At 33.0% G+C, this 24353-nt stretch overlaps 1 protein-coding gene across 1 annotated transcript in view; it reads left to right on the forward strand.

The window, feature by feature from the left end:
• The window catches only part of GABRB3 (gamma-aminobutyric acid type A receptor subunit beta3), a 271001-nt gene extending 252636 nt beyond the window's left edge, over positions 1-18365 (forward strand). Inside the window, exon 9 of the mRNA XM_051984644.1 lies at positions 13440-18365. Coding sequence (XP_051840604.1) covers positions 13440-13778 — 339 coding nt within the window. The 3' untranslated portion in view covers positions 13779-18365. The remainder of the gene's footprint in view (positions 1-13439) is intronic.
• Positions 18366-24353: the final 5988 nt, after the last annotated feature.

Raw genomic sequence — 24353 nt, forward strand, 5'->3', positions numbered from 1 at the left:
AGACTTGCCAAGTATTCCTTTCCTTTCCTTTAAAGAGACACTGGCTAATTTGGAAACTTTTTCAAAAAAAAAGGTGCTTTTTATAATCCATTGAACTATTATTTATAAAGTGGTTTTACTATATAATTGTTAATAACATTAGCAGAAAGAAATTGTCATTGATAGTATTTCATTTTTCAGTTTTTTTTAAATTGACAATGACTAGTAAAATTCTAGATCTTGTATGTATATTAGCTTGGACATAATTAAGGCAAAATCTCTGCCCATTGAATTCTCTTTATAACATTCCCAAATGGTCATGCAATGTTTCCTTAAAAGCTCTGAATGATGGCTTCATCTTTTTTTTTTTTTTTTTTTTTTTTTTTGCTTGTAGTAAGTTTGTTTATTTTTAATACATATTACTTTTTGAATCCTGTTGGGAGAGAAAGATCAGAGCAAAAGGGAAAAATCATGGGAGAGGTAAAAATAAAAATAGAAAAATGAAGTAAACATACAATGTGTTAATTTACATTCAGTCTCCTTAGATTTTTTTTTTTTTGGATGCAGATGGCACTTTCTGTCCAAACTCTTTTGAGATTGCCACTGATCACTGAACCACTGAGAAGAACCAAGCCTTTCACAATTGATCATTGCACATTCTTGCTGTTATTGTGTACTGCTTTTTTTGCTCAACATCAGTTCATGTAAATCTTTCTAGGCCTTTCTGTAATCAGTTATTCATCATTTTTATATAATAATACTATTCCATTACCTTCACATACCACAGTTTGTTCAACTATTCCTCAATCGGCGGACATTCACTCCTTTTCCAATTACTTGCCACCACAAAAAGAGCTGCTAGACTTTTGCACATGTGGATTCTTTTCCCTCCTTTATGATTTCCTTGGGATATAAACCCAGTAATGGCACTGTTGGGTCAAAGAGTATGAATTTGATAGCCCTTTAGGGGTAATTCCAAATTGCTTTCCAGAATGGTTGGTTTATTTCACAATTCTACCAACAATGCATTAGTATCCCATATCTCCTCCAACATTTATCATTATCTTTTCTTGTCATCTTAGCTAATCTGAGAGGTGTAAGGTGGTAACTCAGACTTGTTTTAATTTGCATTTCTCTAATTAATAGTGATTTAGAGCATTTTTTCATGTAACCCTAAATGGCTTTAATTTTGTCATCTGAAAATTGTCTGTTCGTATCTTTTGACCATTTATCAATTGGGGACTGACCAACTCTTTACTTCACAAAGCAATCCATTCTATTTCCTGACCAATTTAATTATGCAAAAGTTTTTGTAGGGAAAGAAGTTCATATAAGTTCTTTAGAGGTAAAGATGGCTTCTCTAATTTTGAACATGTATTCCTAATTCTCCTCACCTAGATTCAAAAGAAATACTTTCCAAATCCTCTTCTCTGGAAAAAAAAAAAATAAGACTTTATCTTCTCATCTTTCCAGGCTGAAAGTGAAAGGGCACTTTGTGATCCAATTTCACTATTGATAGGCAGGGGAACTCTGATCTGCTCCATTTCTCACCTGGGTCACTGTATCTATCTTAAGGCTATCCCACTGAACTATGGTCCCAAGGACTCACCATATTATTGCTGAAATTAGTATGAATGCCTGATCAGCCCACTACAACTTAGAACTCACTAACTTAAGAGATTGGTCAGCCTCAACCTTTCTGGGAGCTAGAATCACAGGAGTGCAACATCATGCCTAGCTCTTTAAATATTTAGGCAATAATTAAAGGAAAAGAAAGATATGACACATAATTTAAAATGATTTTAATTAGGCCTAATTAAATAAATTATTAACATTAAAAAATGCACAAGGCAAAGACATCATTTCCAAAGGAAATGTTAACATTGTCACTCAGTTACAACAAAAGCCCTCAAAACCCACGTCAAACTTCTTACAATTGATCTTCTGGCCAGAGAGAAATATATTCATGAAGGGAAATGAGTTTAAAAGATAAACTCATTTGTAGAACAGCAAGAAGTTTGGGAGATTATAAGCAAGTTTATAGAAAGCTTGGCAAGAGGTATAATTAATCTAGAATATACCTAAAAATGGAACTGGAAGAATAATGAGCTTTTAAAAATAGAAAAAAATCTGCCAAAATTTCTTTAATTTCTCCATTGATGAGAGTAAAGCCACCATATTTGGATTCTTCATCATATCATAATATCGTTAACATTATATAAGGAAGAGAAATGTCATGAGAATAACTGAACTGAACCAAACATATACAGAAAAGGCATGTGCCAAAAAAAAAAAAAATACAGTTTGATGATACCAAGAGATTTGTTCTTAAGATATCTTAAAGAAAGGAAAAATGCTGAGTATTGGGGAAATCACTAGAAGGAAAAGGCAGCCTAACATCATAATTATTAATCTAAAAGGCAAGATTACATAGCAGATCTAGCTTTGGATTCAGAAACATGTAGGTTCAAATTCTCCTTCAACTAATTTCACAGAGTCCAAAGCAAATCTCTAAGATTATAAATTGCAGAAAAGATAATAACTATCAATAGTATTTATATAGAGTATTCCAAACTCTAATAATGACATCAGAAATCTTTAGGAAGAGAAGGAGGAAAAAAATTATCTAAACACGTTTTAAGAATATATTTGATGGAGATATAGGAATGAAACAGGACCTTGTTCTTAAATTATATTATATAGCAAACTATATCTTTACAGACATGTAGTTGATAAAATTTGGGGAATACAGATTCTGCTATGCATATTGCTCCGTGATTTTAGAAAGTATTTGATTTGGTAAAAGTGAAATCCTCCTTTAGGTTTTTCTACAACAGGGAAAATCATAGATTGTGATGACCACGTATTTAAAATCAGCCGGAGTCAGGAATTCAGGTTAAAGGAAAAATCTTCAATCTTTATTCTCAGTAGAGGTGAAGAAGGATTGCAATAGCAATATAGGCAGCTGCAACAGGAAGCCAGCTAGCAGAGGTGAAGGGGGATTACAGGTGAAAAGGGGATCAGAGGTGAAGGGCAGTTGCAATAGCAATGTGAGCAGCTGTGACAAGATGCCAGCCAGCAGTTTCTCTTTCTGCTTCCCTTTCCACTCCCCAGCCTCCACCCACCAAAAACATCATTTCCTATACAACACATCAGGACTTGCACAAAGAGTGGGCGGGGGCCATTCTTTCTCCAAGCATATATATTAATAAAGTATGGTCCAATTATTATTTAGCCTCACGTGCTTGGGACCTCAGTGCATCAACTCAAGCCTCACCCCATTACAATAGATAGATACATACATACATATATACATACATAGATGTTTACATATATGTGTATGTGTGTCTGTGTGTGTGTGTATGTGTGTGTGTACTTGTATATATGTATATATTTTGAAAGCATACAAGGTTACATGGAATCCAATATTCTATCATTTTTTCAGAGTCTTCTTTGGTAAAAAATAGTTTTGCCAGAAGTATTTCTTACTACCAGTTAAAACTATTTTCTCTAAAATCATCTAAAGATCTCCTCACTGACAAATCTAATGGCTTCTTCTTGATTCTCATCCTTCCTGATTCCTTAGCAGCATTTAAAACTATTAAATCTTGAATTCCCTCTCCTCTCTGATTTTTAGTGATATTGCTTTATCCAGGTGGACATTTAGCATTGCTAAATGCTCTTTCTAAGTTTTCACACGACTTATCATCCGTGCCCAGAGTCTCCAAGAGTGTGTTTTAGAACCTCTTATGTTTTCTTTTTATATTTTATCAGGTGATCTCATCATCTCCCATGGGTTCATTTGCTTCTTTAGACCAATGATTCCCAATCTATACATCTAGTTACATTCTTCCAGTCCTGTTTCTCTCCTGAATTTCTGCTCCACATCACAGTTCCTATGGAACATTCAGATTAGATGTTTCATGGCAGTCTCAAATGCAACATGTTCAAAGCAGAACTCATAATGTTTCCCTCTTCTAAATATCCCTATTACCGTCAATAGTACTACCATCCTTCTGGTCACACAAGCAGCATGTGTAATCTGTTGCCAAATCTTTTCCATTTCACCTGAAGAACATTTCTCTCATGCATACCCTACTCATCATTTGCACAGCTATTTCCCTAATTCAGGTTCTTATTACCTCCTGCGTGAACTATTAACGATAATCTACAATTTGGTCTCTCTATTGAAAGCCTTTATTCATTATATTTAATCTGCCACTTAGCCACTCACATGAATTTCCTAAAACTCTTATCTGAACATATTTCACACACACACACACACACACCCACACACGCACACACTCTTATGGTGACTTCCTATTACACTAAGATCAGTTATATTTGACATTAAATCTCTTCAAAATCAAATGTCTTTTTAAGTAGGACTGGATCATATGTAGAAAATTGAATAGGGCTTTTAATGACTCCCACTTTCTAGCCATGTTTTTAGTATCAATGGTCTTCTAGTAATGCTGTATGACATGGAATCATGAAGCGTCACAATCCCTGAAGAATCAAAATGTTTTCAATCAAAGAGCAGATATTTAACAGATATAATTGAGGATATTACCAATGCAAAATAGTCCAGGTAAAGAAGTATAAGAGATACTAATGTGATATAAATAGAAAAAGTGGATGAGTTATCTTGTGAGAGTACAAGATAACAGAAGGATAACTTATGAGCTCCATTGGTACACAAACAATATCAACAGGCATAAAGGAAGCCCAAGCTATGTTGAGTACACCCCTGCAGTGTATTGGAGGACATGGATAATAAGAATCACACAGAAGAAGAGATGTATGGATAATAACCTGCATTATTAAAGGAAATAACCTCATTAATCAGATTATAGATCCATAGAAGAATTAATTTATCATGTCCCCCTAATGTCTTCTCTAGTTCCTTCAGCTCTTCCTTGTATGAGAATGTTTTAAATGATAAAGAAGAAGAAAATTGAGAGGGATAAGAAAATGTGGATTAGTTGTGATTGACACTATCTGGAGGAGGAGCCAAAAGGATGAGACTGCTGATCTACTGATAGTATTAGAATATTTCCACACTTTTTGCTCTCCATTCTCTAGTTATTGTTCAGTCTTTCAAGGTTTCTGCTAAGATATAGGGCCCAGAATGGAACATATATGTAAAACAGAATCAGTATCTCCTTTATTCTGAATTCTGTGTTTTATTTTAAAACAGGTTAAGATTGAATTAACTGTGAAGTCATAAATTGCTATACGGACTCACCTGATTCTTACAATCCAATAAAAAACAGTATTCAAGTAGGCTTTAAATGGTTCTGTTAATTACATTGGAAAACTCAATATGTATTTCCAAAGAAAATTAATTTTCCAGTCATAGAATTGACCCCATTCATGGCACTATTATACTATTTTTTCTACATTAAAGAAGGCTTGAAACTTCTTATGTAGCAAAATCTTTTTTTTTTCTCTATTTTCATGGTACAAGGATTTTAAAATCTCCTCCTGTGTGCAAAACATTAGAGATTCAAGGACAAAACAATAACAGAAATCTCTTCTCTTATCCAAGTGGGAAAACAAAACATTGGCATAGATGAATACAGTATAATTTCAGGACATAAAAGTGCTATTAGGGGGATCAGGAGAAGCCCCTAAGTTGATCTTTTAAAGAAAGTCAAAAGCTAAAAATAAGTAGACAGCACATTCTAAGCATTTAGAACAAAGCCAATATAAAGAAACTGAGAAAAGTAGAGATAGAATCCTCCTTTGGGAGGAAAAAAAAAAAACAAATAAATCATGTTTGCTCAAACACAGTGTATAAAGAGAAGAAATGTGAATTAAGTTTGGGAACAGAAAATGAAGCTGGACTATGAAGGGATCTGAACAATCAAATAAAGACTGTGCATTTTATCCTATCAAAAGAAATCCAAAAAGCTTGTTTGGCAAGAAAGCATGATCTATTCTGTACTTTGGCTTATTGATGAAGAAGAACTAGGAAAAAGGGCTAAGACTGAAATCCGGGACACCACTGAGGAAGCTGTTGCTTTTTATTGTCCAAGCAAGGGTAATTAAAGCTGAGATATGATAATTATGTCATAGATTCTAAGACTATAAATTTTAAAACTGAAAGGAATCTAGGAAGTCATCAAATCCAACTCCTTCATTTTATAGATAAGGAAACTTAGGCACAGATAGAGTAAATTGTTTGTCCAGAATCACATAGTTCATAAGTTTTGGCGGTAGAATTTGAATCTGGGTCTTCCTGACTCAGTCCAATGGCTGACTGAAGATAATAGCATATATTTGGGAGATATTGTAAAGGTAAAAAATAAAGAAAAAAATTATTTAAAGTTTTGATAAATATTTAGCAAATCTCATTATCATTATGAGCAAATCACACTGATGGTGTTATTGGTATTTTTAAGTATCCTTAGACTCATTTTTAAATTCACCCTTTAGTAATTCTTTAAACTTGGGCAAAGCAGCTTACTGTTTAAACATTTCTATTTAAAATATAGCCTATTTTTGAAAAGCATCATTGATGGCTGTAGTTTATTAAGTCCCCTCACAGTGATAATCCAGTGCATTTTCTTCACATTTTCATCTCAAAATAATTCAAGCCTAGAGAAATGGCTCCTTGTAGTGTTATTTATAAAGTATCCTTTACTTCCATTTTTTCTGCTGGAAGAAGTTAGGAGTTAATGGAAGACACATGCATATTCCCTAATCTCCTCCCCATTGAAAAAGTCCTGACATCAACATGAACTCTCAATCTTTCTTTCCTCTAAAGGTTCTTCATTCTTCCTGGGAGTGGAGGGCAGCCAGCCAGCCAATCAACACCCTTTTCCCTAGTGTACCAGAGAGGAGGGTTGGGAATGTTGGCAAACTGAATGTTGCTATTTCTAACCAGGCCTGTAATCACAAGTTACCAAGAGATTCGTTTTTTGAAGAAATTGATCCCTCAAAGATATTAAAATAAATAAAAAAAAATTGGTGTACCTATGGACACTCTCTTGATAGTAACACACACACACACACACACACACACACATATATATGAGAGAGAGAGAGAGCATTTTATAAACTTCAAAAACTTTCAAATGAGATAGTATAAATAAAGCATTTTACAAACTTTAAGCTGCTATATAAATATGAAATTTTTGTATTACCTCATTTGGGCTTCTAAACAAAGCTATTGTTGAGCATGCATATAGCTTGAAATGGGTTTGTGCAAAAATATATGCTTCATGTATAACAAATATTAATAGTTATATTTTTTCAGTAGTGTGACAGAAAATAAAAAAAAGAATAAAAAAATGAGAAGTATATATTGAACCACAGCATTATTCCCATTTCTTCTTTACACTTTATATATATATATATATATATAGATATAATATTCCCCCCAAAGGTCCCTTTTCTCTACTCTCATACAGACATCACATTAGTTCAGGCCCTCACTATTTCAGTTAGTAAATACTTATTAAGAGTCTATTCTTTGCTAAGACTGAGGATACAAATATGAATAAAGATAGTCCTCTAAGAATTTATAATCTGATGGAGGAAGACAAAAAATACCAAATGAAAAAGAGCTAGCAAGGGAGAGTGTGGGTAGGGAAGGTACCCAATCAAGGGTATGATTGAGATGCACATTTAGTTCATTGAGATGAGAAATAAAGAGATATCTGAGCTGAAATCTCACCTTTAATAGAGGTTTGGAGTTCATAACCTATCCTCTGCCACTCTGTAAAGATTAGCATATCATGTTAGTTAATGATGAGGTTGTCCCAGTAGTGAGGTTCCTAGGGCATAATGGAAAAGTCAGTGGGAGAAATCCTAAATTAGTGCACCCAGGGCTAAACCTAAACCATTATAGTATACTGAATTCCTAATTGAGCTACTTGCCCATCCCATCCATCCCTCCTACAACTGCCAAAGTGATTTTCTGAATTACAGATCTGAATATGTCTCTCTCCCACTCAAAAAATTTCAGTGGCTCTCTATTATCTGTAGCATAAACTATTAAACTTCTCTCTTTTAATGTCCTTCACAAGGTGGCCACAGCCTCTCTTTTCAGGCTCTTTATACGTTATTTCCCCTTATTTCACTTTATGGTCCATTCAGACTACCCATAGTTTGTTCTTCACATATGGCACTTTAACCTCTGTCTCTCTCTTACTTTATACAAGCTTTCTCCCTCCTTCTATATGAAACCTGTCCCAATCTTTTCAAATGCTAATGTCCTTGTTAATTACCTCATTTTGAAATACTTCATATTTAAGAGTATGTAATTATACATAGTCATTTTTTATATATTCATATATGTGCATATTATCTTCTCTGATGTTTAGAATATAAACTCTCTAAGAGTAGAAATGGTTTCTTTCCGTTTATATTTACATTGCCTAGCACAGAACCTGGCACATAAGTGGCATTTGATAAATGTTTCTTCATTAATTAATTTGTTTAAAAATGGCTGAACAAACTAATATATGAAAGTAATGAAATATTATTATACTAGAAGAAAAGACAAATATGAAGAATTCATAGAAATATGGGAAGACCTAAATGAATAGTTATAGAGCAAAGGAAACAAAAATGAAAGAATAGTTCACACAATGACACCAATAATATGATTGAAAACAACTTTAAAAGGCAGCTAAGTTCTGATTAAATGTAGTAACCAAATTTGGTTCCTGAGGATGGAGGATGAAAGATACTTCTTTCAGTAAAGAGGGTAGATGGGTGTTGTAGATGTCAATGACGACATACACTGAAAAATATAATCACTGTATCAATCTTGCTTAACTAATTTTCTAAGTATAGTAGCATGGTGTATTGGAATGATTATGTTATTTAAAAAAAAGCAAAGGCATTGAAAGGATTTTATTTTAGTAATTCCACTAAAAAGGTTTTTTTTTTTTTTTTTTTTTTTTTTTATTGGATTTCTGGCTCAGTATGTTAGTAGCATGATAAGATAGAAGAACATAATACAATCTTTATAGACAATTAGAATGTAACTAATTAGTGTACATAATTGTGATATTTATAAGCCCAGAATATATTGAGAGTACTAACAGATTAACTTACTTTTGCAGATATCTAAGACCTCTATCTATTTAAATACCCTTTGTAATCTTTCCCACGTTTGTCCCCGCCTCTTTCCTCTCCCAATACTACCATTACTGTGAAAATTAAGAAAGGGAACAAGAGACTAAGAGATATTTTGTGCTGTTGCCATGAAATGTGTCTCCTAAATAATTTTTTTAAGTCTCCAAATGTTTCTACTGGAATATTACATTGTATCTAAAAACTTATTGCTCTATCACATTGGTATATTATTTTGATTGCATCAAGCCCTACAAAATTATAAAATCTCCTTATAGAATACATAACAGTACAGAAAAGATTAGTCTAACTATCCACATGTCAAAACAAAGTGGATGGAAATTCATTTTGACTTTGAGGTGCTGCTAGATTTATGGACCTTTGCAATGTCCTTTCAATATAAATTGATGTTGTGGATGGAAAGTGAAGTAGTTTAAGTAGAAGGAGGTGATAGAATTGGGTTTAATTAGACAAAACAAATGATATTTTCAATAAATTCAGACTATGTGACAGTCTGTCAATATGAGTCAATCCATAAGTATTTATTAAGTGCCTACTTACTAGAAGATATTGTGCTAAGCCCTGGTGATACAAAAAATAAATAAATAAATAAATTGCAAAAGACAGCCCCTGCACTAAAGGAATTCAAAATATATTGGAGGAGATAATAAGCAAAAAAGACATGTACAAACACACTATGTTTGGCACAAATAGAAAAAAAAAAAAACAGAGGAAGGCACTAGAAATAAGAGAGATTGGAAAGGCTTCCTAGAGAAAGTGAGATTTTAGTTAAGACGATGAATAGAAAAAGAAAGCATTCTAAGCATAGAGAACAGCCAGAGAAAATGGCCAGAAACAAGAGCTGAAATGTCTTGTTAATGGGGCATTAAGGAAACCAATATCTTTGGATGGAAGAGTATCTGGAGGGGTACATTAAAGTTTTAGAAGACTGAAAAGGTAATGATGGGCTTTGAATGCCAAATAGAATTTTGTGTTTAATCTTGGAGGTGATAGAAAGCAACTTCAATACAAACAGTTAATGAAGTGCTATATACCTGCAAATCACAGAACTTAAAAATGAGCCCAGAAGAATTGAAATACACATAATTCAAAGAACATTAGGGCTTATAATGTGTTTAAATATGTTGCAGCAAATTTAGCAATAACAACTTGCATAAGAGAAGTTTCATAAAATAAAGTAATATAAATATGTAAAACAAACAAACAACAACAAAAAAAAAAAAAAAAAAAGCATGGGTGAGCCTTGAACCAAGAATAAAAGATCACAAATGAATAGTTGGAGTAGTAGGAACATTGAAACCCCTAAGAACTGAGAGAACTAGAGCAATATTACGAGCAGGGATATTGTGAGGCTCAATTGAGATAATATATGTAAAGTATTTAGAAAGCCTTAAAGCACTATATAAATACAGATACTGTTATTGTAGTTGTTAATATTGTTCTTATTATTATTATCTTTATCATTATTATTAGCCTACATATACTAGGCCTCCAGCCTAGTGATAACTTCATTCCTTTATCCTTCAATTGCACTCCTGCTGATCTCAAGCAGTGTTTGTAGAGCGATACAGAGGTATATAGTAAATATCTTAAAACAAGATTGGGAATTGTATGCACATACACTTTTAAGTATAATCTGCATTATTAACACTTTATTAAGTTGAAAAAAATAAAGCAAATAATAAATCAAGCCCCAATTTGGTACAATTGTCAATTTCTGAGATATAAATGCTCCAAGTCAACTCTTACAAGTCAGTTAAAACTGGCTCTAGCACAACCATGATGATGAAGACTGTATTTCTTTTTTAAATTGCATTTATTTTATTTTGAACTTATGAAATAAAACAAACATTTCCTTAACATAGTAGAATGGGAAAAAAAATGATTATATGTGAAACAGCATGTATTTCAGTTCTGAGTGTCTAAGCTTAGAAATTACATTCATGTAGTAAAGTGAATCTAGAGAAACAGTAATGGGAATGAATACCACTTTGGAATAAAACAAAAATAGGAAAATATATCAAAAGAACTGCTAAGGTTTCCTTTGGATGGTGGGTATGATAAGGAGTGATGATATTTTGAAGATTTGACATTTAAAATAGACTGTTGTTCAGTCATTTTTTCAGTCATTTCTAACTCTTTGTAGCCCTGTTTGGAGTTTTCTTGGCAAAATTATTGGAGGTGTTTGTTATTTCCTTTCCTGTCTCACTTCACAGATGAGGAAATTGAGACAAAAAGGGTTAAGTGACTAATCCAGAGTCACACAGCTAGTAAGTATATTTGGTCAAATTTGAACTCAAGAAGATGAGTCTTCATGACTTCAGGCCCAGCATTCCATCTAGTGTGCCAACAAGCTGCTCTACTCAAAACAGAGTGTACTTGTTCTTTTTTCCCCTAAGAGTAAAACTGGATCAAATAGTTGCCTGTTGATTTTCCCCTAAATATAAGAACAAAATTTTATTAAATAAAAATAGGGATAAAGACTAAAGTTCCTTTAATCAATGAAAGTTGACATATTCTCTGCAATTTAATCTTACCTGAGGTTATATAGCCATTATGTATCAGAGGCAGTACTTGAATCCAGATCTTTGTATCGCCAAAGGCAACATCTATTCATTCTGCTATGATGACTTTTTAATAATTGAAACATCCTAGGAATGAAATTTCATAATGTAATTCATTCCCTATCATAGGAAGGCTTCATGGGATAGCTTGATTTCTGAGATACTATTGATAAGATTCATTCTTAAAGTGGGACAGTGGAGAGGATTTGCATCAGATAATCTAACATCTCTTCCTACTCTATGAAGATAAGAATTTTATTATGCAGGGCAAAAATCAGTTAATGAGTAAAAAATAACTTTGAAGGCAATATTTGCTTTATTGCTGTAAAAGTTAGGAAAATACTATCTCTGTGTTTTCCAACCATATAAACATATACCAGGTCTTTTATATGGAGGAATCATAGGGTTGTATATCTCAAACTGGAAGGGTCTAACTCCATCATTTTGCAAAAGAGAAAGGATGTAAAAACTCAGGGAAATTAAATTACTTGACCAAGAAGATAGTACCAGAGCAGGATTCAAACCCAAGTTTTATGACTAGAAAAGCTTTGTTCTTATCCCTATGCTATATGGCCTTCCTACAAAAGTATTCAGGAGCTGAAAAAAAGTGTAATCTTCCCAATATAGTAAAAGCCTATTCCATACCACTTTCCCCTCTAAAAATAATTTTAAAATAAAAAAAAAAGCCTGTGGTCTACAGTGAAGAGAGGAACTGAATTCAGTTCTAGATCACTACATATATCATATCATCCTTGTTCCACAAAACAGGCAATTTACTATGTGGTTTCTAAGAGTCTTCAATAATAGCTTCTCTGGGATGAATATTTCTAGACAACCAAGTGATCTGTTATAATTTCTCTAGGAAATATTTCAATAAATTGAGTCCCAGAACAAATGAATGTTTCGAAAAATACATATCAATAGTATTCTGGGTAGCTGAAATAGTGTCACTATGAAGGTATGTCAAGGCATTTGAGATTCTACTGAATCATGAAATGAACTAACCATACTGTAAGAAGCATGTTGAGTTTAAAATGCTTCATCTAGATTATTACTGCCTTGATAGGGGGAACATGAATCTTTACTTTGAGTATATCCATATCCTCAAAATCATCTTGAAGGTGGTTCAACCATTGACCATACTGGACTACATCTTTTACTTGTGGGTTTTGAGCTAAAAATGCTGTCATTTTTATTTTATTTGATAATAGATTTTTATGTGATAGCTCACATGCCAAGTTCATATAGAAATGTACTAGCAATATATAGGTTAAAGTATCTTCCACTTAGCTGTACAACAGGTAAGAGAGGTATCTGAACTATAGTAAAACACTTTTCTCTTAAAAAAAGGAAAAAGCTACTTTTCCAATATAGAAAAAAGAGAGCATAGTTGCAAGAAATTTAAAACCCTTTTAATAATCTATCACATTTCCAAATATATAAGTATTTAAGGAAACATTTCAAAGAAAATTTATAAAAATGAGAAATGTGATCTTCAGTTTTCTAATAGTTCTTTGCATTCTTATTCTAGAATTTCAATCTGAACAAGTTCTTTTATTTATTTTCATACATAAGATTTTTTCTTAATCAAGACAGATGTCTAAAATGCATTTAAAATTCTAGAAATAACATTTTCAATAAAATGCAGCACTGAATAGGACATATATAATTTCCCATGATATGCTCAGAATAAAACAAATTAAGAGCCTACCCTGTGTTTGTAATATGGAAATTAAATTTATCGGCACTTGAGTTGTCTGATGATGTAACATCTTTTCCTATTAGGTGGATGCTCATGGAAACATTCTATTAACGTCACTTGAAATTCACAACGAAGTGAATGAAGTTACAGGTGTTGGAGATTCCAGGAATTCAGCAATATCCTTTGACAACTCAGGAATCCAGTACAGGAAACAAAGCATGCCTCGAGAAGGGCATGGGCGACATATGGGGGACAGAAACATCCCGCACAAGAAGACCCATTTACGGAGGAGGTCTTCGCAGCTCAAAATAAAAATCCCTGATTTAACAGATGTGAATGCCATAGACAGATGGTCAAGAATCGTGTTTCCATTTACTTTTTCTCTTTTCAACCTGATTTACTGGCTGTATTATGTTAACTGAATGACTATACTTGGTTTTTCACAGACTTCACTTAACACTGAGTGAAATATTACTCTGCCTGTCATTTTTATACCTATATATAAATACACACACACAAACATATATATACATGTGTAAATGTATATATATGTGAACTTTCTCAACATACATATATAAATACACATGTGTATGAAATGTATGTGCATATGTTTATTATATACACAAGACTATGTAACTATGTGTATGTAATACAAATACACATACATGTATACATTCAGCAGCTACAGACAATTTAACACAGAATGCATATCAAAGGAAGTGGGTCCATTTTTTTTACTGAAAGGGACAGATATCATCTAAATATTCACCTTAAGAATGAGGGAGTGTTACATAGTATCACCCCTAAGTATGTCTTAAGTTATCATAAATTTGACATTTTCAGTACTGATTTTCAGAACCTTGATTCTAAAGCTAATGTACTCTTCAAAAACCCATCCAATGGTACTGCTAGTTTAAAATGAGTCACTTCTCTTTCATTTCATAGGCTTTGTTTTACTGAGCTAAGTTTTCTTTGCTCATTTGGATTATAGGGTTTCTTTTCATCTTCCATGCGTGTCATTTTTTCAGTGATCATTGACTTGGATTAAATAATCACAGAAAGAAAGCTGTCCTGTTGTTTAAGATGCTCATATTAACATGCTCAAACTCTCATCTTTTGAAAAATCCATCCATGGTGAAAGAAATCTCATTTGTAAGTATTGTAATACGCACTTTGGGGGTGGTTTTTGTTTTGTTTTTGTTTTTTGTTTTGGTACACTTGGACTGATTCCAGCTTAGTTGTACTAAGGGGAAATTTTTTAGCACATTTTGGTATCATTTTAGTTGACATTTTAATTACTGAAAATTTGTTCTGTATCTCATCGATTTTCAAGACTGATATTCAACAGAAAGCATAGAAGTCTCAGGTTATTTGTTACTCTAACATGAAACAGTCTAGACTTATTTTTTTTAATTTGTGTTCATATCATCCAAAATTCTTAAAACATTGTATGTTACTATAAAATATATTTGCATAATATGCATACATATGTATATTTTATGAAGACTTTCTTTCTTATGCTTGCTACTGTGGCAGCATGCTATGTCATATCTTTTCTTCATGTGATGTGACTACTTTTTTATTATCTGGAATTAAGACTTAAGCAACAAAGCTTCTACTGTTAAAACATAAAAATCAAAACATATATTCATGGCCTTTATTTCCATGTCCAACATATGCCATAAGGAGCCCATCAAAACACTCCTGGTACAACTGGGATGCTGCAATCAGCAATCAGTAAACTAACTAATGCATGGCATTTCATCATCAAATACATGCAGCCATTTTTTTTTTGGCCAACATTATCGACCTGACAAAACAGCACGCTCATTTTTTAGTTTCTTTCTGAATCCATCTCCTCATCCTATCGACTTTTTAAAGCTAGTAGATACAAGTCAAGGTGCACTGATTTCATAGATGCAACCTTAACTTGCTATTTAGACAACTAGATCTTTCTAAAGAAAAAAAGATGATATATTTTTTGTAAACAATATTTCTATCACAGACATCCATAAATGGACATGACTATGGTCCTATAAATAGGTGTCAAAGTGGAATTAAGCATTTGGAGGAAAAAAAAATGCAAAATGTGCAGGAAAGAACTGCTAAATTTCTTTTTGAGATGAAACCTATCCATATATTTCCTGGCTGCTGTTGTCTCAAAATGTTGCATATACCCCAGCTGCCTCTGTTCTGTCCAACACACAGAAGCAGTCAGCCAGATTCTTGTCCAACTTTCTAACCCTGGATTTCATTTCAATATTGATAGGACCTATACCACCTGGGATATTACAAGGATGTATAAGTTGCCCAGTATTACTTCTGTGGGAGTTCCCTTCAGTGGTCATTACAACCTTTGATTTGAAGGAGTAGATAACAGCTGCTAGTTTCACTCTGGGATTAAATAGAATACACAAAGTCTAATGCTGAAAGCAAATATTAATTTTTTTTCTTTACCCTCCTTCTCCTTCATCCCCAGTTTTCTCCACTCTTCTTCCTTCTCCCTCCCTCAAAACAAAAACAAAACACCATCAATCAGATTTTCTCTTGTTTTAATTTTTATGGAGGCTAAACAGGTTTTACAGATATGTGCTTATTAGGGTTTTTCTTTGGCACTCTCAGGATAACAATATGGATTTATAAAATATGAACAGTATGGGAAAATCTTGTGAGTGGCCTTATCCATTGAAAACATTTTAAAGAAAAGAGATGTTGCTGAAGATCATATCTTTTTCAACACTTCCGCTATTTTTCTGTGTCCAATGACTCAAGGCTGGAGCTCCACACATATGAGGGACTCGAAATGCAAAAGGATGTGAAGAAAGCAGTTCATTGTGGACATTTGGAATCTTTAAATGCACAATGTGTACTGTTCAGAACTATGCCATTAATTCTTTGAGGATGGGAGGAGAAAGAAGAGAGGGTGGGGAGAAGTTAAAATAGTTGCATATGTGAACTTCAAGTTCATGAACAGCAATGACAGAGAACCTTCAGACCTCAAAAGATCTCCTGCAATCCACTTTACAAGTTTTCCTTGGTATAAATTTGCATGGTAGGTAATAATAGCTTTTGAGCTTTTTATATGCATTTGGCAATGAGATTGGGATTCACAACTTTGTAGACATTGCAACGAAGTAAATATAATGGCTATACTACATATTGTATTTGTAACTATATATATATACATGCATACATGCATACATACATATATTCGATAAAACCTTTTTCAGATCCATGGGCATGTGTTTGCTTTACCCATTTCTGGGGCAAACAATGTTTTTTTCTGACAAAAAGAATTGTAGAGTCTGCCTAAACTTGTTTTCTAAAGCAGCAGAAAAATTTGGGAATGAGCATTTTTTTTTTTTTAACCATCATGACCCAGACTAATTGAATTTGTTTCCCAACTCTTTTCTTTAGGTCTCTAGACCAATATGGCCTCTCATGAACCCACAGCAGCTGTTCTAGTCATTGAAGAAGCTGTATAGATGAGGCTAAAAGCTAGAACTCTAGAGTTAAAATTTGATTGATTTTAAAGCCTCATCAAGGGTTGTAAAGAAAAGGTTGGTGAAGGGACTTGTATAATTACTTTTCTGAGAATTTGCAAGGAATTTTTTTAAAAACCTCAGATTTCTAAGTAGGCTAATATCTTTACAAAAATGTTCACAAGTCCTCAAAATATACAATAGAGTTCTTGTGAAGTATGTTATTACCCAGACTCACCTATTCTTGAGTCAATTCATAGTCATCCAATTGTACTACATTACTTCAGTGAGTTTGGGTATTCCATTTGATGGTGCAGATCATAACTCACCTATGACTTCTTAGCCTATGTGATTCTCACCCATATCATTCCATAAATCCTCCATCTATGATCCACAGCATGGTTAGCCGCTTAAGTGGGTGTTGCTCTTGTTGCCCCTAACCAGCATCTTAATGGGGTTTCACTGACTGGACCATAAGTCACTTATGTAAATCTCATCACTAAAATCCCAGAGTCTAATGTGAAGTTAGGAAATCCCAAATAATGTTAAGAGGAAGTCCTGAAGTTTCAGTCAGTTGTGTTAGAAAAACCACAACTAAATGCCCTTTACTTTTAGGCCTCTGCCTTATCCCTGTGCTGGGTCATCTCTATGTAGCGACTCTCACGAGACCCTACTTTGTCAAACTTTGCTTATAAATGTTTTCAACTAAACACTGCAAAGGTAACGCCAGACTGGCTGGATACCTTTTATAGGAATGAGCGTGCTGCAGGTCTGGGTGCACTATTTTGGGTGCCAATATTCCTATTTGCTTTCTCTGGGCAATCTGGCCTTGTAACAATGTTTTAAGCTGAGCAAGTGCCCAACTTTGAATACAAACTATGCCATAAATATTATTTGAATCTGGTACCTGATTTATAACACTGACCTTTTAATGAAAGCAAATTGGGCCATAAATTCAGTTATCTTATTATCCCTTTTGAAATTCACTCGTTATTTCATCAGACTGGAAAGTAATATCTTTCAAAGTGATTCCTTACTCCCACTCCTATCCCCAGGACACTAGGATGCCCACCAGATAATTACCTCTTCTACCGCACTTCAAAGGCAACATGATGTCCTTAAAAAATCATATTAACTTGCCTGGACAAGTGGTTTATTCTCAGAGACTAGTTTGCATATCATGCCTCACCCAGGACTAGCCCCATAAGTGTGCTCTCATTTTCATTTCATATTTCATTTCTACAAGTCTATGAGGGCATCCAAGGCAACTACAGGACTATCCTGAGTTACAGCCTGAAGAGTCTGAAGTAGAAATAGATAAGTGTGTTGTGATAGCTAACTCCTATGTTAATGACATCCCATTGTAAAGATAAATTAAAGCCCAGTTTTGCTTAAGCACATTTATGTATATATTCTTTTGTATTATTTGACATGAAAAAAAAAAACAGCAAAACTGAGTGATAGACAAAACATGAGCAATGTTGATGAATGAATACTAATTTATTAAAAAAAAAAAAAAGGACTAAATGATGACTTGCAATGATTCATTTGGGGAGAGGGAATTACTATTTAATTCTTTTTTAACTTTTTTGCTTTCATGTTTAGGTTTGGGGTTTCATTAAAAGTTAGAGGAATATATATACAAACTTACCAGGATTAGAAACAAATCTTATATACGTATTGTTCCTCTATAGCTACATGGGAAATATATTCACAGTGACCATCTAGTTCTCTTTCTGTCTTTAAACAAGGTTTAGCAGAATAAAAAGGTTTACAAAAAATACAATGGATAAAACTACTTTTAAGAGCAGGTCTATGCTGGTAAATATTTAACTGGCTCTCCAGAAAAAAAAAAATACTCTTCAATTAAGTTTAATCTAATGTATCAAAATTCTCTTCATATCTTTCTTAAATCTAAACAATAACACAATAAATCAGGCCCTGATTTATGCACTTGCCAATTCTGATTTCAGAGGTATACTCACATTGCAAATTTAACAATTAGCAGAGTGGGTTGGGGTACACTCCAGGATACCTCTGCTTAAGACTGTCTTCTGAATTTTAATGATTGTCAGATTAGTGAAGATTTCCAGAGTAAATCTGCAATGCTGAAATAAATATTTTTCTTCTTTTAATTTTATCTCCTCAGGAGTAAGAAATAATAGAGGAATATAATATGTACTGAATAAAACACAAATTTATCATCTTAATGTTAGAAATCTGCCCAGATCTCTACTCTTTGTTCAAAGAAATAAGGATATCTCAATAGAGATAAGTGATAGATAAAGATTAGATAATTAAAAGTTAGAAAGAGATTAATTTTTTAAAAGAATATTTAGGTTCTTGAGAACTTATGGAATTTATGCTTCAAAGTATTCTTTTGTGAACTAAATAATAGAAATTTCTATTTTTTTCTTCACGCTAACATTTTTTAGGTTATGCATATGTAAATTTTGCACATTCTTAAATTCTGAAGGCCTAAAATTCTGTAAAGTACTGTTCAGGATTAAGAAAGGAAAAACAAAATTATTCTCCCCATTATTCTGTAATATCATTATGTTAACTTAATTGCAGAATTTCTTCATCTACCTTTATCCAAGTTGATATAATTATCAAAATCAGAAAAGTTGGAAGAAGTAAGAAGGAAAATTTTCTATTTTTCCTGAATGTTCTGAATCTTCTGAAGAACTTATGATTTTCAAGTTTCAAGGAGAAAAATTCATTCATAAACATACCAAGTTCCATTTTTTTAAAAATGCTTCTTCAATAAAGTAATTAAATTATACATTGAATAGCAATGAAAGTTGTTTTTTTCTTCCACTTACTACTATTTTCTGTAATTTTCTGAATGGATCATTTGACAATTATTTATCCAATTGCTTTATCCTAAATTTTTGCTAAAGATTTTTAAGAGGCCCTTGGGCAACAACAAGGCCAAATCAAACAGTACTTAAAAAATTGATTCAGGCTATTCACTGGAAGGTCAAATACTGAAGCTGAAACTTAAATACTTAAGCCACATAGCAAGAAAACAGGATTCACTGAAAAATGTTTTGTTTTTGTTTTTTTCCCCTGTGTTGGATAAGTCTGAAGGCAGGAGGAAAAGAGGACAGCAGAGGATGAGAGGGATAGATAGTGTAATGCAAACAATTAGCATGACTATGGATAGATTTTGAGAGATAATGTTAATAGAAAGATAGAAGGCCTGGTGTGCTATTTTATGGGATCACAAAGAGTCAGGTGTGATTTAATGACTGAACAACAAAATTATCCCAAATTTCTAGAAAATAGGCATTTTCTTTAATAAAATCTAAGCAAATTTTCAGCTTTCTTTTCATTCTCTTACAAAAAAGAAAACTGCTAGTTTATTTTCAGTGGGAAAAGATTGAGTTGAACTAACTAATAATTTGAATCTTTTTTCTTTACACATAAATAAGTAAACATGGGAAGATTTTGTGTATATAGTACATACACTTACATATATAAGTTATATATAATACATGTACATATGCATATGCATGTATATAAAGGCTAGGCTTCCCTATCTCAAATGGCTTGAAGTTCATTAGCGATTTACAAGTCCAAACCCACTTTCAATTCATTAGTTTGACCACCATTTCAGATCTTGGTCAGTTTATCCCTCCATAGACAATCTGGTCTTCACCTATCTATATCCGAAATTCATCACACAGATGCGAGACAGGTGGAAAACTGATTAGTTTAGTCCAATGAAGTGCAGAACTCCTAAACTCAAGTGTTCTACTGGCCTTTACCTCCCTGGTGCTGGGGATTAAAGGAGTGTTCACCATGTTCAGCTAGCAATTTAGTATATTTTGTAACTGATTCTAAAGAGATATCTAATATTTTTCTTTTAATAAACTTTTTTTGGGCTTTTTAATTTTTGTTTTTGTTTTTTCATCAAGAAGGCAAAAGAAAGCATGGTATGAAATATTAAAGGAAAACCAGAATGGTAATAGATCTTCAGATCATGACATATAAGAATTAATTTAATAAAGGTGATATTTAGTCTGGAGAATACAAGAAAAAGAAAAGAATACTTGCCTGCAAGTACTTGAAATGCTATTTTATAGAAAGAGATTGAACTTAGTCTACTTGAACCCCAATTAAAAATAGGAGAAAGCCAGTACAAGTCATAAAAAGGCTTTAAAATGAGGATCTATTTAATAACATTCAATCCCATTGAAAAATTGAATGGACTTCGTCAGGATGTCATGAGTTCCCTCACACTAGATGTCTTCAATATTATGAACAGAAGAGTTCTTTTTTGGGAATGGATTGAATTACATGCTTTATGAATTACCCTTTAACTCTGAGTTTTTTTTGGATTTTGTAATGAAGTGCTGGGAGATTAAAATTTTTTTTCTGAAAATTGATTAGAAAAACCAATGTGACCATTCTAGAATGGATTTATGCATACAAAATAGGTAACTGAGTTGCAGCAGCAATAGCTACTCATACTATGTCATGCTGCTTTTTGAAATTTTCAAAAAAGAAGGCTATGTTATTAATTATATATGATTGTGCATCATATATAGTACATACAATATTATGCATGATTGTATATAATTAATTACAATAATACATAATTTAACCACCAAGAAATGCCATCCTCAATCTAATAACCACATGGATCCATCAGATACATGCACCAGTTTTACCAATGGCAGGACTATCACCACTGCTCACCTGAGGATGGTGAACATACAAATCCTTAAAATACACTTCTCTCAAACTTTTTTGTTCAGTCATTTTTTTTTGTGTTTGACTCTTTGTGACTACTGGGGTTTTCTTATGAAAGGACTGAATTGGTTTGCCATTTCCTTCTCCAGATCATTTAATAGATGAGGAAGCTGAGGCAAACAAGGTTAAGGGACTTCCTCAAGGTCATTCAGCTAATGTCTGAGACCAGTTTTGAATTCAGAAAAATGAATCTTCCTGACACCAGATCCAATGCTCTATTCACTGCACCACCTAATTGCCCAAACTACATCTTAAATAGTTCTTAGAGGGTGAGACATATTGCACTGATTCAATATTGATCTAAAGATATGGGTATTGATCCAATGGTCCTTGATTCTGAAATAAATAGTAAAATTATGAAAATCTTGATTTGTTTCTCAATTTCCACTCTTCATTTGACAAATCACATTATCTTGCTTAAATAAATTCAATCATAACATTTAAATGATATACTTTTTGTTTGTCACATGAATTAATATAATTGAAAAGAATTATAAAAGAACTACTGCATAGAAAAAGTATAAAGGAGCAATTTTATATAAACCTCAAATTTTTCCCAGCTAGTATGCTACAGAAGAATAAGAGAAGGATATCATATTTGGAATTCCATTGGAACAATGTCCAAACAGTCAGAAAATAAGGATGATGTGCTGCAATTTGGGATTAACTTCTTGACATAATAAATTGAAAGTTAAATATTTACTCAGAAAAATGCAAACCAACCTATATAGCGAGTGGACTTGTACCCTCTCATATTGATCATGTATTTTTCTCAGAAAAAGGGTACTGTGGGACAGTGTAAAGCTTTTTCATAAATTGGGGGGGGGAAGGTACATTATTTAAACTTGTGTTTGAGAGAGCAGTAATCCTCCATAAAGGCTGGAGATAGATCTTTCATCATCAATGCTTTTATCATTATTTGTAGTTTTAATGAGTCAAATCATATCTCAACTCTTTTGAGTAGCCCTAGGTTTGTTATGCAATCAAGATACTAGATTCAGCATGAAAATCCAGATTATAAATGGCAAGACACAAAACCAAAATCATTTAGTGAACCTTTTCTAAACTCTGAAGTAGTCATGCAAACACAAAAGATCTCCAGCAAAAAAAAGTATAGTTTGCTAGCTTTGGTAACATACTCCTCCCCGCCCCCCAAAAAGGGGAAATATCCAACATTTCTAAGGGGAAAAAATATTCTCACAAAAAAAACAAGTGAATTATCATGAGTTCCAGCAGCTTTCAGGAAGATGAATATCCAAAATTTATTAGAGATATTTGGAGGCAGTTCATGTTTCAAGTAGGGATTAGAATACTATCTTTTCCAACTCTACAGCTTTATGATTTTAATCCAAAACTAAAGTGAAAAATTGAATTTCAGAGTTATGATCTATGCTAAAAAAAAAGGTTTTATTTCTAGGTCCCATCTACTTAAATATGATAATTATTGGTGAGGATGCCTCAGATAATATAAAATCCTCTGACCAAAGGGCATATCTATTTGGTTTTAAAGTGGCCCCAGATAAAAACTTCAGAGGAGTTCTTTGACCACTTGAGGGAAGCCTGAAAAAAAAATTCAAAATCTATCCCAAAAAAGACCATTTTCTGTTACTTCATTTTATCAGGGCAGGTGTGCTGCCATTTAACATGAAAATTTCTAGGAAGAATGATGTGAGTAGCTTTAGTGGAAGTTTTCAAATACTAGCCAGGCACAAATCAATTGACTATTTCTAGTTGATGTGGGGAAGAAGTATCTTGTTTGACATAAAATTAGGTATCACCCTGTTCCTGATCATTTTGTAGTGTAAAATCAGAAGTATAAAAATTGAAGGACAATGGGCTTATCTTCCCAGAATAAGATATAACATGACTACCCCAATATAAGCAGTTCAAGGATATGTTCACTGCTATCAGGACTTTTTATAGAGCATGGAATTCTGTGATTAAATTTTGTTTTCATTGCTAAGATTACCTTGAACTACTGTGAAAAACTAATCAAACCAAATAAAGACATGCTAGGAATTCTTAGAGAAAAATATCCATGGGCAGAGGTAGTATGGCCATAATATGTGGCATAGTAATTATCAGATTTGGAGTCTTAGAATTGGGAGAGCTAGGTTCAAACTTCCTAGTCACTTAATAGCAATTTGACCATTAGAAAAATAATTTGACTTTGCAATACTTTAGTTTCTTCATTTTTATAATACCTGCCTCACAGAATTGTAAGTGAAGTGCTTTGCATATCTTCAAACATTATATAAATATAAATAGATATTGCTCATTTATTGTCCCACTTCTTCTCCTAGAAACCCTATGTCATTTGTGAAGGAAAATAATGAAGCCGTCAATGCCATAACATCCTCCATTGACCCCTAACTTGTCGTTTAGGTATTTTCATTAGCTGTATCAGTATAATATAGTGAGAAGCCCAGTGGCAAGATTTCAATTTAAATCATAGCTTTGTTACTTTGTAATTCCGTGATTTTAAGTCCCCTAACCTCTTTTATGCTCAGTTTCCTCATTTATAAAATGAAAACTTGAATTAGATTATCTTTAAAATATTTTTTACCTCTAAATCTTACAGGAGGACTCTAACATTATTTATATATCTGAGAGGAATTAATAGAAGATGTTGTTTGAAAGTAGTTGGAAGACAATCTGAGTACAGTTGATCTGTGTGATGTCTCAATGGTTTTGTGGGAATTTATAATCTTGGTTTTTATGACCTGGTGGTTGGGAAAGCTTACCTCAATATTT

This window comes from Antechinus flavipes, chromosome 3 (genome assembly GCF_016432865.1).
Source record: "Antechinus flavipes isolate AdamAnt ecotype Samford, QLD, Australia chromosome 3, AdamAnt_v2, whole genome shotgun sequence".
Lineage (NCBI taxonomy): Eukaryota > Metazoa > Chordata > Mammalia > Dasyuromorphia > Dasyuridae > Antechinus > Antechinus flavipes.